This window comes from Centruroides sculpturatus, unplaced genomic scaffold, assembly GCF_000671375.1.
Source record: "Centruroides sculpturatus isolate CEXI.00-Female unplaced genomic scaffold, Cexi_2.0 scaffold971, whole genome shotgun sequence".
Classification (NCBI taxonomy): Eukaryota; Metazoa; Arthropoda; class Arachnida; order Scorpiones; family Buthidae; genus Centruroides; species Centruroides sculpturatus.
This window is the reverse complement of record NW_019385102.1, coordinates 269,635-286,111: the sequence shown is the minus strand read 5'-3', so window position 1 is coordinate 286,111 and position 16,477 is coordinate 269,635. Positions and strand designations below refer to the sequence as shown.

General features: G+C 33.0%; 1 protein-coding gene across 4 annotated transcripts in view; it reads left to right on the top strand.

Annotated features, from left to right (window-relative positions):
* The window catches only part of LOC111634713 (cilia- and flagella-associated protein 43-like), an 88,212-nt gene that overhangs the window by 36,331 nt on the left and 35,404 nt on the right, over positions 1-16,477 (top strand). For all 4 annotated transcript variants that reach the window (XM_023379548.1, XM_023379547.1, XM_023379546.1 and 1 more), the window contains exons 7-11: positions 6,683-6,814; positions 6,892-7,014; positions 7,137-7,217; positions 14,653-14,807; positions 14,941-15,044. In XM_023379548.1, coding sequence (XP_023235316.1) covers positions 6,683-6,814; positions 6,892-7,014; positions 7,137-7,217; positions 14,653-14,807; positions 14,941-15,044 — 595 coding nt within the window. The remainder of the gene's footprint in view (positions 1-6,682; positions 6,815-6,891; positions 7,015-7,136; positions 7,218-14,652; positions 14,808-14,940; positions 15,045-16,477) is intronic.

The following is a 16,477-nucleotide window of genomic DNA, read 5'->3' as shown; positions in this document are numbered from 1 at the left end:
CGATCTCATGCATACTCCCATTACTATAACTTAACTGTGTTGCGACCGCCTCCTTACTATTAATAATGGCTCCAGACATTCCAACTATACGAGAGTCATTATGCACCACACATTCGTTCCTTTTTGATGCTACCCAGTTGGCTAATTCCAACTTTATCACCGTTCTCTCCGCGCCTGTGTCTATAAGTCCCTTCACCTCACGTCCTAGTAATTTACATATAATGACCGGCAACCCGTATCTCGTCAGGTCCATTCTATTGGTCAGAGTTAGTTTAACATAACGGTCATCGGTCTGACCTTCCAGATGACCGCATGCTAGTTTCGACCCTTTGCGCTGATCACATTGTCTAGCTAAATGTCCCTGTCCACCACAAGTGTAACACCTTCTACCCTCTCTATTAGCTCCATGTTGTCTTCCGCCTTCCCTTAATATTTCACATACAGATTTCATGGACTCATTCAACTGTTTTACCTGGTTTTCTAATTCATCTATTCTTTGGTCCCTCTTGATTGGGTCACTTTCGTGATTTACATTCGCGCAAACTCCACTAACCTCTGCCTTTCCACCACATATTACCTCGACCTCTTCTTCGACCTCAGCTAGGGCTATTGCTTCATCTAAGGTTTTTGGGTGTTTTTGCATGACTTGTCTCCTAATTTCAGGATTTAATCCCTTAATAAAACTTTCCTTAACAGTATTATCCCTTAGCATTTCTACGTTCGGGTTGTAGGTTATGGCTCTAGAGAGAAGAGTCTTCACCCTCACACCATACTCATATGCCCTTTCACCCCTCTTTCGCGTTACCTTAAGAACTAAACTAAAGGAGTTCCGTTCACTCTCCTTGTGGCCAAAGCATTTCACAATCCCCTCCTTTAATTTTTCATAACCTTCTACCCCTTGCTCCTTTAGGTCAAAGAATATCGATAGCGGTTCGCCCTTAAGTCGTGCCTGAACGACTGCCACCATAACCGATTCTTCCCACTTGGCTAACTTCGCTACGTTCTCTATCGTTTTGAAAAATCTGTTCACATCTAATGTATCCCCCGGCAGGTTTGAGAGGCATGGGATCATCCCCACGAACCCCGTTACAATCGGTGGTACACTACCGGTTCCGGATACCTCCGGTTGCTGGGAACCACTCGTTATCTGGTCCTCCATAACAAATAAATTTCTAAGTGTCCCGTTTAGAATATAGGAAGCAAGCAAGTCGTTCTATCAATACGTACAGATCTAGTACTCTTACAATCATTTCTTACCCAGGAATTAATCCTGTCGCGGACGCCAATGTAGTTCCTAAGGATCACCAAGGTGATCCGGAACGTGATGTGAGTAAGAAAGTGAGGACTTTACAACGAAATNGACATTGTGCTCTGGAGGAAACAATTTGTAACACTCTTGCTACGGATATAATTTGTGATCTGGAATTTTTTTGCATACCTTTTTAATACGTATTTAATTGCGGCTCCCGAAAAATTTCAAATTTTGAAAAATGGCTCGGACTATCAAGGAGCTTGGCCACCCCGGATATATGTCATATTAAATGAAATTATTTGAAAAATTTATCTATATAAATTTTATAACATGTCTAAATTTTTATGATGATAGGTGAACAGTGAAAATTATTCTGTAAAGAAAATATATTCTGTTATCTGGCCACATTTTCAAGAAGATCAAGATGATGTAGGACCAGTAATTAGTATGGCTCTTCATGCTGTTGGATTATATTTGGCAGGAAGAGTATGAGTTATGAGATTATTTAAAAGAAAGGATTACATTAGTCTTTTTTTTAAAAACTTGTTGGGCTGCAATTTGAAAAAACTATAAACCTATAAATTCCCATTGTTATCTGTCTGCTGCCTATCCATCCATCTTTCTTTAATCTTGAGAATGGAGTTAGATAGGTAACAATGAGACTAGATATTCTTCTAAATATCACTTTTGATAGCTGTTGTTATGTTCTGTAGTTCCTAAGGATCACCACGGTGATCCAGAACGTGATGTGAGTAAGAAAGTGAGGACTTTACAACGAATTGGGATAAAGAAACTTTATATATAACTAATACCATACAATAGACATGAATTAATTTCCCTTTTTAGCATCAGGCTCACGTAAACTCCGTTATTCCCGATATTACAATCTAGTCCAATATTCATGAGCCCCGTTATCAATCGCTCACGGAAGTCTTACAGATGAATTACACTGCAGATCCGCACCACAATAATTCACGTATCTAGTCGTCTCCCTTGTAAGTAGATGATATTCGAATGGAGTTGCGACCACGTGGCAACTAACAGAAATTCTCTCCTCGGATCGAAATAATGGGTTGTGAACAACAGGTTGACGGTGTTCAATTATCTGACCTAAATCAGACAATTCCCTAAAGTCCGCCGAGTCCGATGTAAACCGATTGCTTCACTTACTATTCACTCCGTTCTAACTTACTGCTTCTCTGTCCGTCACAGGCTCGGTTTCCGACTACCTTCATCCGTGTCCTTCCGCAGTCCAGCCTTCACACAGGAGCCAGTCCATAACCAAAAACCAACTCTCCGCTCTCGTCACTCGTCACCCCTTTTATTCCTTTCTCTAAGCTCCTCCTTTCGCCTCCACGTGGTCACCAAAGGGGCCAATCATAGCACTTACAAAATCCACCATAAGGTGGCGCGCGATACAAAATTTTCAAATTGAACAGACAAAGAACACGAGAACCCGAACAAAGGCGCGACAACGCATACATAAAAAATAAAAATAATAAAAATATAAAACAATACAAGTGCCTAGCACTACATACCTCCCCCACTAAATTCCAGAACCAAAATGCAATTTTCTAAAGTTAATCTTTCTATCTCTCAGATTGTAAGGTCGCGATTCTCTAGCAGTGGTCTTACAATTACCATCAGTCGCCTCACTGACCTCTCTGGTATGTCTCCTATAACGACACCTATAAATATCCCGCACGTCGATATTCTCGCCGTCCTCATCCGACTCCGGATCCGTTAATTGCTGTTTACGAGAACGACGCCTTCTGAGGGTGCGTACCCAACCATAGCAAGGCTTAAGCCTGTCAACGTGTACATTTTCGATGTCTTGCTTATCACACCCTTCTACCTTATAAGTCATGGGGTTTATTCTTTTTAAAATGCGAAAGGGACCCAGATAGTTCAGGGCGAACTTATTCCTCTTGACACCCTTCCGTCTTATCCATACCCTTTGTCCCTCATTGAAAGTTAATAACTTCTTCCCTTTATTACGGGAATCAACCTGTCCCTGTGCCAACTCCTTTGCAGCACGTAAATTAGTAGGTATGAATGATCTTCGTTCGTCCGTCGTCATTAGATTAGGCATATAATTGTACGGTATCCGGTACTGTCTAATGTTTATAGGCTTATTAGCATTAAGTTTAACGCGGTGCGTATAATTCGTCGCACCAGAGAGATCAGTGATGGTTTTCGCGACCGCGTCAGGGAATTCACTCGGGGTCTCACTCACTCTCTCCTTCACTTTACCTCGTAGATGGTCGAGTTTCCCTACCCCCTCAATTTTTCCAACACTCTCGTTGATATTTATGTTGACTTCGCTTCTACTCTCTGATTCCCTAGATCTTATTATGGGGGCCACCTGAGTCAGAATTCCTGGATACATCCTAATGATGTCAACTCCCAAAATCAGATCATAAACAGCACCCTCAGGAAACTTTACGCTGGGAATCTCGATCTCATGCATACTCCCATTACTATAACTTAACTGTGTTGCGACCGCCTCCTTACTATTAATAATGGCTCCAGACATTCCAACTATACGAGAGTCATTATGCACCACACATTCGTTCCTTTTTGATGCTACCCAGTTGGCTAATTCCAACTTTATCACCGTTCTCTCCGCGCCTGTGTCTATAAGTCCCTTCACCTCACGTCCTAGTAATTTACATATAATGACCGGCAACCCGTATCTCGTCAGGTCCATTCTATTGGTCAGAGTTAGTTTAACATAACGGTCATCGGTCTGACCTTCCAGATGACCGCATGCTAGTTTCGACCCTTTGCGCTGATCACATTGTCTAGCTAAATGTCCCTGTCCACCACAAGTGTAACACCTTCTACCCTCTCTATTAGCTCCATGTTGTCTTCCGCCTTCCCTTAATATTTCACATACAGATTTCATGGACTCATTCAACTGTTTTACCTGGTTTTCTAATTCATCTATTCTTTGGTCCCTCTTGATTGGGTCACTTTCGTGATTTACATTCGCGCAAACTCCACTAACCTCTGCCTTTCCACCACATATTACCTCGACCTCTTCTTCGACCTCAGCTAGGGCGATCGCTTCATCTAAGGTTTTTGGGTGTTTTTGCATGACTTGTCTCCTAATTTCAGGATTTAATCCCTTAATAAAACTTTCCTTAACAGTATTATCCCTTAGCATTTCTACGTTCGGGTTGTAGGTTATGGCTCTAGAGAGAAGAGTCTTCACCCTCACACCATACTCATATGCCCTTTCACCCCTCTTTCGCGTTACCTTAAGAACTAAACTAAAGGAGTTCCGTTCACTCTCCTTGTGGCCAAAGCATTTCACAATCCCCTCCTTTAATTTTTCATAACCTTCTANACCTGACAGCTGTAATGATAGTCTACCGAACTTAATGTTGGATTAAAGAGACATACATACATAGAGACTAGATATGAAAATCTTGGGGGGAGGAGGCCCCAATTAACTATATACGAACTTATGATGCAAACCGGAAGTCATGTTATTTCAATTCAAAAATTTTTCCCTGAAAAGTGTTAGATAGATGACTGGCATGACTCTATTCCCCAACTTTAGCGATTATCCTATCATAAACTATCTGCACACCTCCCTTTTTTAAAATTAAAAATTGCAGTCCAGCATTGTGACAATGTCACAATAAATAATTGCTTGTTATTATATATTATTAAATATTAATCTTGAAAAAATATATGAAGATCAACAGAAAATAAACTCGGGCACTAAAAGTCTTTTCTGAATTTGAATTTGAAATACAGTAACTCTTCATTATATCACTCATTCAGATACATTATGTTATTTATTTATTTATATATTTCTAAATATAAAAGTGTTTTAGCCAATAATTTTTAAAAAATTCATTGCCATTTCATTGAATTTTTACTGGCAAAGAAATATTACCTTATTTTATCATTGACCATGAAACTACCATTATATGAAATACAACACACAAAATTAAGATGGCACAGAGATAAAAAATAGCCAAAACACTTGGATAGATACATTGGTTATATTATGCCATCTGATATATCACTCAATTGTTTGTTTGTCTTAATTGTTAATAAAAATTAGTGATAATATTCAGGGCCGTGCCGTGCTATGATGCAGAGATGCGGCTGCATCAGGCGGCACCGTAAGGGGCGGCATAAGCAGCATTTAAGGGGTGGCATAAGTGGCATTTAAGAGGCGGCATTTCGAAGACTTGCATCATACTAAGAAAATCTACCGCACGGCCCTGATAATATTTAACAAGTTAACAATTTAGTACAAAATAACACAAAATAAAATATAGGGTAATAATCAGTTTTTGAAAAGCACAATATATTCATAATATCTTTCCAAGAGTTAAACCTTACTAAATACTTGTCCTTACTAACTTCAAATTTAACACAATGAAGAAATACATGTTTCCAAGTTTCATATACTTGCTTAATACAGTTATTACATATTTTTTCATGATCTATTGTTAATCTGCTATTATACATTAAGATATAATTTTGACCATGTCTCAAATGAAGAATTAATTGTTTAACATAATTTATATCCAATAAGCAAATAATCTTGATACATAAACGTTGTTTTATTGCTACAATATAATTGAAAGTGCTTATTTTTTTCTAACAGAGACCAATCTACTTGTATACTTTGTTCACAGCACAGGTTTTTTTAAACATGAATTGATTGTTTGCTGAATAATTACATGTTCTAACTGAACTTTTTTCTGCTCATATGTCTTATTGATAATTGATTGCTAAATTTTAAAATGTTTGTTTGATGAAAAAATGTGTATATAGCACCTACTTCACTAAGACAATGTTCTATCTCACCTCCACCCTCCCAGAATTCATATACAAAATAACCAGTACTTGTTGTCTTCTTTAGATAAAGAACTTTGTTATTTATTTGATAAATGCCTAATATACAAAAATATTCTATTATTATATATTTACACTATTTTCAATTAATTAAATGAATAATGTGATATTTTGACTCCTTTATAATATTTAAAAAACAAAATAAAGAAATTAAGAAATCTTATTTACTTGATATTAGTGCTTTGCTGAGAAGTTTCATTATCATATATTTTAAAATTTTCTAAATTTAACCAGTAGCATCCATTATGTTTTAGTTTTGTTGGATCACTAAGTTCTTAGTTTATCAGAAACTACTGTTGATTTTTTATACTTTGTTCTAAAACTTTAAGTTATATTGATTTAATATACAATTAAAAATTATACAGACTATACAAAAATCACTTATAACATTGCCCAACATCAAAATCCTGTTGAAAGTTATATAAAATAATAATAATGTATATTTATTTTATAAGTATTTTAAAAAATAATAAATATTTATAAATGTATTATAACATATTTTTCTTTTAAAAAGTTTTTAATAATAAAAAAAAAACATAATTTTAGGGAGGATTGATAATGATAATGAAAATGAAAGAACAAGCATTAGAAATGCTATATTCTTTTAACATCAATCAGACTGTTGGGAATATAAATTTCAGTTTAAGTTATCAAAGAATGTGCATTTGGGGAATTCAAGTATTTATTATACTTCATTTATCAAATATTTATTTACATGCATATATATATTTTTAATATTTAACAAAATATTTTAGGGCAGCATATATATTTTGGATATGGCAAAGTCTTTTTCAAATAATCCTGTAAATGTATGGAATAAAAATTTACAAAATATTGTAGGAGTTGGTTGCTTTGGAAATATAGAAACACATTGTATTGTAAGTTAGAATTAATGTATTAATGTTTTTAATTTGTTTATTATTATTATTTGGTTTGATTTAATTTAGGAAAAGTCTATAATGTTATTTAATTAATTTAAATATTTTAAACAATTTCAAAGATTGTCAGAGAAGATGGTATTGTACAACTGTGGAATTTAGAAAATGGAAGTTTGAGAATGGAGTTTAATATTGGACAAAATGTATGCATTATTTTAATAATATAAGTGATATTAGTATTTTAATACTTTACTAATATAGAAAACTATGTGAAATTATAATTGATAGAAAAAGTGATTGATAATAGTTATATAAATATCTTCTTAATAAATGAAAATTTATAAAATTTATATTATATTAGCAAATATGCTCATTGTTGCCTGAGTAAAACTTACACTTTAAAATTAAAACCATATTAAAAGTTTGATTATTTTAGACCAATTCAAATCAACAGCATTATTTTGGCACCATTTTCAAATCCAGAAGATGACAGTATACTCTTTGAAATGATCATAAAGAATATGATATGATTTGTGGTTCATCTGGTCCCTTTATTAATGATTACACATTACACAGTGTCCAGGTTTCATGGTGGCTTATATATTCTGTACCTTGCAGAAAATATAAGCCATTAGTGTAACTCTGAAAAATTTGATCCAGATTGGCCAAAAGGTTTATAAGTGTATAGAGGACAGAAAAACATTTTATTTTATATTATAGATATGAAAAGATATAAAAAATAAACAAATATTGAGTTAATTCTTTAGTTAATATTTATTCATGCTATTGGATTTCGTACATACTTAATAAAACAGATATCAACCTAAATTTAATATACAGTACTTATTAACAGAAAAAAATTGCTATTAGTTCAACACAGGTAATAGTTTCTTATATTTTTTTTATGTGCTATCTCAAGTCGTGACTAGTCCACCAAGAAATCAGGATTTCCTGCTGGGCTGTTTGCTGTGTGGTTCTTAATTATTATATTTTATTGTATTTCACTTGAAAAAAATAAATTAATAAACAAAATACAAGTGGTGTCTATTTTATTAAATTTAAAAAAAACTTTTTTTTGATTCAGCCCATAAACTGTATGGTAGGTTGTGTGTGAACAGATGTCCTTCTCACAGCAAATATGGTCTATTACTTGAAATTTTAAAATCATTGACTTTGATTTGGATGTGAATCACTGTGGAATAGTCCATACAAACTGACATTTTGTAACTTTTAATTTGAAAGTAATTGATTACAACTTGGGTCATTGGACCATTTTTTTTTCTGTTTTTTTTTTGACTTTTTTCTTCATATTGATTGCAGAAATGTCTTTTTCCAGCCCATTGTAGGTTTAGCTAGGCCCACAATGAGGGCAGATGAGTGATGAGGAATGGATTCAGATATATAGTATGTGAGATAGATCACCTACTGACAGACTCCTGGAGTTTTTTTGACTGCTCAAGATTCAATTACTAGAATGGTAGATTGATACCTTAACCATCTCAGCCATCTGATCAGTGTTATACATATACATATGGCCTGTATTTGGTATATATTGCTGGGCTGAAGCTCCAATGCTGCTATCTTCCATAAAAAATTTTAATATTTTCTTTTTTAGGAGGCTCCAGATAGGGCCTGAACCATTCTCTGAATGTACTAAAAATGTATTTGTTGTAGAGAATAAAATGTATAAATAGAAATGACACAAATGTAAATAATGTAAATCTGATTGAGACTTGAGTGCACATGTTAGACTTTTACCAGAAAATTTGAACCTTGACTCTGACACTTTTAGAACAGATAAAATTTGGAAAAATGGGAAACAGGATATTTTTAATGAGTGAAAAGCATTGTATTATAATTCTTGGATGACAGGAGAAAAAATATCATTGTCTAAAATATGAGTGAAAACTTCAAAATTCAATCAACATTTTTTGATCGGAGGAAAGGTGTGGCATCAAGTGAATATTGAAGATTGACCTTGTGACTTTATCTGTCTAATTTCGCTTGGAAACAAGAAAAGAACCAATCGGTAGCTGATGGGAAAGAGTAGGGATGAGTCACGAAACAAAATTCAGGAACAAACTTTTTAAAAACTCTGAATTTCAAGGGCAGAATTGGATTTATCTTTCCTAACATTAAGAATTTTCTTTTCCCAAACTCTCTGTGTGAGTTTGCTCATACATTTCTGAATTTGTGTCCTGCTATTGTTGTTTTTATTATCGAAATGCTGTTGTATCTGTCTTCACTGAATTGCAAGCATTGTCACACGTTCTCGGGCTGACTATTGCCCATCCTGTCTCTGGACTCAATAATGAAACTGCCCTAGGACCACTGACTAACCAAGGGACTTTGTCAGAAAAAAATTTAATTCTTAGATCTAAGTGGCACATCCTTTGAACAAAATTGTAAGTTTTCAGTATTACGAAATAAATGGGATTAATCTGTAAAGATACTTTGCTTCAGTGTTGTCTGCTGCATATTGTTCCTTCATTATTTGTTTTGAGCTGATTTCTAGATTTCTCCCTTTTCCTCCCTTTTTGACAGCTTCACATTTACAGTTTTATTGAGGTTATCATTTTTGAAAACATTCATTTTTATAGAAGTACACAGCCTAAATTGATATTCTTGAATCCAGTAACAACCAACTTATTTCATTTTATTTAGTCTAATATTTAAAGATACAGTACAGTATCATTACTTTTTAAATTGTTAAAGATAAGAAAAAAATTAAATTTGGAGAGTTCTATATGCTTGTTTGACATCAAGAATTTATAATTGTCTCCACAAGACATTATTTAATTAAATAAATCATTTTGCTATACTGTTGTTTAACTTTATGTTGTTTTTTCATTTGAAAGGTGGGAGTTTAACTACTCTGTCAAACACTTGTTAACATGTAATTTCGAATTCCATCCAGGATGTCACACTTTCATCTAATATATATGAGTCAAATTTGTCTAAAATGATACCTGTTACAACAATAAGCTCCAGTACAATGATAAATCTTTCGTTGTTCCAACCAAGTTGTATACAAATACTGTAATTTTTTACATGCTAGAATGATAGTAAAAATCCAGATACAATATGACTATGAGGATGTATTGGCACAACTTGTGACTGACTCAAATGCTTCATTGTGATGACCAATGCAGGAACCACATGGCAAAGAGCCAAGTTCACCTACTCACTAATTGTGTAACCTGCGGATCCTCCTCGTGCTCTGGAATGATTTACCCAAAACTAGCTAATTGGCAGTATTGCGACCATCATCACTGCCAACACAAGTCCTATTAACTGCAAGTACTTGTTTTATGTGGTTTGCTTTTTGTTTACATGCCCTTCGTGATGCACTTAAGACCTCCCGTGAAACAGGAATACAGACACTTACTCCAAATGCTTTATTTGGGGTCCTGCTTGGAATGGATGATCGCCACTCAGAAGTTGCAAAGAAATATGGCTTTGCTTAGTCAATTCTAGCAACATTTTTAAAGAAACAGAAGGCAACCTAGTGCAGTGTAGTGGATGGAAACTTAGATCCTTCTCAGAAACACCTGAAGATACTTAATGTCACAAAGATGTGAAGATGTTGACAGTGCAACATTCCATTGGTTTATTGAGATGGGCATAAAAAGTATTTAAACTATTTACTTTCTTAGTGATCTTGGTTCTTAAATTTCAAGACCTCATTGTAACAATAACCTCAGTATAACAATACTATTTTCATGATCCCCAAAATATTGTTATCGCAATGTTTGACTATATATGTATATTTTAATTAGATAGAGGAAAAGGTGGTATTATGGAACCACCCCATTTCGAACTGATAATAAAGACGAACTGTAGCGGATTGTGGCTGAACTGAACTAGGCAGACATCCATAGCAAGGGGAAAACCCGTTTCATTTCACTTAAACGGTTGTCTGTAGTGAATCAGCAAATTTGAGTTTTTCAAAATTCGAAAGTTTTGAATGCTAAGTGAATTTAATTATTTTAAAAATATAAATCATGTAGTTATAGGTTCACTGGTGCATGTATTCCGTTCTAGAGACTTAGAGGTACATATTAATCTGTGTGGTGTTCACGTTTTTTAAATTTTGGTCTTGACAGATGTAAGTTAATTCAAGATGGCAATTCCATTGGTGCTTTTAATATGGAACCCAACTCCTCTGAACTCTCTATTTGCAAGCAGACATTTGTCCAGAGCAATTTGTGAAAAAGACACTAGGTAGAAAGCCAATTCTTCCTGAGAATATCGAAAAAGAGCTGCTGGAATATATAATGTTGACGGAGGTCATATTTTTCTATTATAAAAGCATTTTTGCAATAAAATACATTAGAATAAATGATTTTGTAGTTATTTAACATTCTTTGTATTTTCTTATTTGTTTTTGGATACATTAAAGCATTTTTTGAAAACATACAGTAAGGTTCCATATTACCACCCAATTTTCTCTAAGCCTACTTTCTGACTTTTTGTACAAAAGCCTTCAAAAACCATACTTATAGTTAGACTAGCAAAAAATCCAATTAGGAACATTTAGTTTAATAGTTACCAGTACTTTTTGCACAAAAAATGTGGGTGTAGTTATGATACCTTGTTTACGATTCACTAAAATGAAAGTGGGGTTCCATAATACCACCTTCTCCGCTATAAGTGAATATTTATTTGAACTATATTTAGAAAAGCAATTTGTATTAGATTTTACATTTGATTAGGTTCTGTAATTAGATTTGTGCAGCTTAAACTAAAAAAATCATTATATTTAATGACATTTTAATACAGTCAAACCTTGGTTTATGAATTTAATTCATTCCTAAAAGTTTTGAAAACTGATTACTTCTAAAACCAAAACAAATTTTCTCATAAGAAACAATATAAAATAGATTAATCTGTTCTTGACTGCCAAAACAGCCCTTTTTTTTATTTTTTATTTTTTTAGCTGTGTTTCATGCATAAAAATGTCTATAAATGCAATGTAATATTATATATAATATAATATTATCTATATCTATTCTATATACATATTAAAAGCAAAATAATCTGTCATCAATTGAAACTAAAACTAACACTACAACAGAGCATTATAAATAAGGACTGAACTCTGACTGCCTAGATGAAATATAACCAAAGCAATCATTAACTAGCTCTCTAGTTTTAAGAAATATTAAATATTTATATTTTATTATAAATTTTTGTTATTTAATTTAACTTAAGCACATTTAAACACTAATTCTTGGATGCCACTTATATTACCTAAATGTCAATTAACGTGGTTTTTATTAATTAATTTGATTTTGATTCAATTGTGGCATGTACCAAAAAATGAAAATAGTATGTTTCCTACATGTGCATTGAAATCTAATTTAAATAGCAATGTCATTGATGATTTGTGTTGTGACATCTAATGATGCAAGATCAATCTCGGTGCCAGTATGAATCGGTAGTCCTGTTGTTGATTGGTCGGGCCATTGACTTTCTTTAACATAGGGAGTATAGGGAGTTGACATCTGCCAAACAAGCTACTCTTGCCAAGTAGCTTGTTTGGCAACCAGGGCAAATGTAAGTTCAAAATTTTGTTTGTTATTGAATTTTTTAAAAAGTGAGGAGTTCAAAACTTGAGGTTTGACTATAATTGGATACATATAGTGGATGGCCAAATTATTATACTCAAAACTATTTCATTGTATTTTGTCAGTTTAAGTTATGAATTACAATAATTATATGGTTTCTAAAGTTATTATATATTGTTTCAATACTAGTAAGTGTATTTAGGAATAAAAATTAAAAATGTGTAGATAGGTTGAATAGTGTACTAAAAGAGAAATACATATTATTCAGTATTTGGTTACTCAGCCTTTAGCTTCTATGACGGCTTTAACGCATGCTTTCAATGCTTGATATAGCTACTTCTTGGAGTTTTGGAGTGTTCTGCCATACTCTAATGATATTCTCAATCAGTTCTCTTTTTGTTTGTTATAATTTTATCCCATGAAATTTCAGTTTTCAGGACTGCCCACGCATTTTCTAAAGGATTCAAGTCGGGTGAGTTTCCCGGCCAGTCCAGAGTGTTAATCTGATTGTTTTTTACGTATTCTGTGATAGATTTGGCTTTATGACAGGGGGCAGAGTCATGCATGAATATAAAATTTCTATTAGAGAACCATTCTGCTGTCTGTGGGATCAATTTTCGTATACTGATCCTGACACATAGTTCCTTGGACGATATACAGCCTTCCAGTCCCTTTTCTGCTGATCACAGACTATATCATCACTGAAGCAGGATGCTTTACGTTCCACAATGCAGTCTTCATTGAATTTTTCGTGTGTCTTTTGCCAAACAAACTCAGTTTTGTGTTGAAGAATCTGTATTGATGACTCGTCCGAGAAACAAACCTGCAAGAAATTGTTTTTGTATAAATTTATAAAGAAAAATACTCTAATCATGTGTATTCTTGTATTAGGATTATACAAACCTTGCTCCAGTCTTCCTGTGTCCAGTGTCAATGCTCCTTGGCCCAGGTCAGACGTTTGGCTTTCATGGTAGGAATGAGTTTTGGTTTTTTTAGTGGTCGACAACATTTCAGTCTTCATGGAAAATCTTTTGGAAAATTTTTGGAGAAGTTTGAAAATAATAAAAGAAATAACATTGGCTGAAGTATAATATCTTTGTTAATTATTTGTCTGCTGATATAAATCACTCAAAATCGGTTTAAGAAAGAGTGTTTATTTTACTCGTTTATCTTATCTAAAGATAATCTTTTATTTTTAGAAATTATAATTTCAGTCCCATTTCTACAAATCTTTGCCTGAGAGTCCGCTCTGATATTTGTACTCCGTTATCATTAAAAAGTTTTTATGATGAGCCGAAGCTTTTGACGATCATCAAATGTAAAGCAATGTATTTCTCGCTCAGTTCAAAATGTTGTAATGCATTTTCGACTGCATTTACCAACTCGATCCGCTTTGATCGGTATTTCGGCATCCACCTTTTGCTTGATATTACGCACGCTGGACTGTGATACATCACACAAATCAGCAATCTGACGCTATTGCTATATTGGCAATGCCATAACATTGTCAAAATCCGTGCTTTTTTCCTTGGTGTGAGATCAGCACACTTCTCCATATCTGTTAATGAACATTTTTAGGTTAGGTCGGTTGACAACCCCCAAATAACTAAAACATGACCACAATGTATTGATCCAGTATTAGAATAATCCTAAATGTAAAAAATCTAAAACTTACCGAATAATAAGTTGATAACACTGAAGCCAAGATTTTTTTCGAAGACTTCTCACAAGCCAGCACAGTAAAATTTTTGACATGCACTGGCACTAGCAGCCGCCATTTAAAAAAAAAAAAAATTTATATGTTGCCACACTAATGAAAAGGTTGCCAGATATAGTGGCTAATTAGTAAATTAAAAAACAATAACATTCTTCCAATAATAAATTGATTACAGCCACCACTTTCACAGATAGTGACAAATTTTTGTTTGAGTATAATAATTTGGCCACCCACTGTACAATTAATAAGCATTCATGTAAAGAATTTTTAGTGAATAATAATTTTCCTATTGAATCATGATTATGATGACGATATTTATCTTTTAAATAAAGTAAATTTTTATTATAATAGGCAACAGATTTGGCATGTAGTCCATTGTGTTCTCTATTAGTTGTAGCAACAACTTTGGGATTTTTATACTTCTACGACTTGAGTGAATTTGCACTTCAAAAGAGAAGACTTATTAAAATTCTTCGTCTTTTCACTGAACCAATTCTTAGTGTAAAGTATGTTTCATTAAAAATTATTAATAAATATTTTTAATTGTTAACAACAAACATTTTAAATTATTATTGAATTAAGCATAGTTTTTACTTGGCACTTGATTTTAGCAATTTAATTTTCCATATTTTTTTACAGTTTTGATAATAATGGGGAATATTTAGTAGTAGTTGGAAGAAATAATATATTATATGTGCTTGGTGGTTCACCATCTCGTTTATTTGATGTCTGTGGTTATATTGGTAAGTGAATATTATTATGATAGATGATGTAAGACAATCTATTTATAATGCTTATTGAAATCTTTATATATCATATAAAATTTGATAACAGTATATACTATATATGTTGTTGTATATTGAGTTAATTCATTGTGAATACTGCACAACTAGCAAGAGGACCATTAGTGCCTGAGGCAATGCTAACCTTTTTTGTTAATTATGGGGGTCCCTTAGTTGTCTGTGTGCTTTAGTAACTTTCACAATGAGCTAAGACATCTGTCTAGATTGGACTGTTCTGTTTATGTGAAATAAAGTCATTGTTTAATTTCCTTTTGCACAGAATTCTTGTGAATTCTACATATGTATGCTGTAGAATGGTGGCTCTCAATCTATGTTCTATGGAACACAGGTGTTCTACAAACTTACCCCAAATGTTCCACCAAAAAAATCTTTAAGTTTTTATTGCAAATTTATTCCAATGTACTACAACATATTACTTTATTTGCAGACAATTCCATGTTTACTGTTTTATTCAGTTCAATAAAGTTTATTAGTTTATTGCTTTATTGTTTCATGAGAATGGTGAACATGAAATTGCTTATCAAATTTTGAGTATATTGATGCTAATATTCCTTGTAGTAAAAAGTATATAAATGATGTTCCACCCCTGATGTGGATTATAAAAAGTTTTTACGAAACTTAATCAATTAGGAATTAACGGAAAAGTGACAAAACTCCTTTTTTTAAATAAAATACAGAAGTATTTACTGGTAATTCAAAATTAGATGATTAATGAATGTTAGTAATATGCAAGCAGCTACATCTAAATATATTTTCTTTGATGACAATATCTTATTATTGTTAATGTTAAACTTTATCCATCAATGCACTAAAATTAATACTTTTAATTATTTGTACTACTTTGTCATTGAACCTTATCAAATAGTAGAAAAAATTAATAATGAATTATTTTTTTCTTTTAATGTTTTTCTTAAAATATGACAATCTGTTAGTCTATAGGTTAACAGAATTGTTGAAATTTTTATGATCTAAAAAAACAAACAAATAGACAAAGGGATTGAAATGATAGATTTTGATATAATTGATTATATATATATATGCTGGATGATTGTAATTAAAATACCCTATTCAGTGTTGTCTAAAGAGAGATTTAGTAGTACAAATACAACCAAATCTGCTGTGATAACACTTCAGTACAGTGGAAAACATATCTGTAAAAAGAAAATTATTATTGAAACTTACCATTGTTGCAAGTTTGGTGTTGCATGCAACAAACATTTTATTTGTACAAACCATCAGGAGCCACTGCAGTGACTCCATGCCAATTAAAAAAAAAAGTTACTGACTGACTATACACAGGAATTAGAGTTTCCAGTTTTTGGGAATCGATTTCTCTGTCCCCCAAACACCTAAAGTAATTCCAAATATCTTGT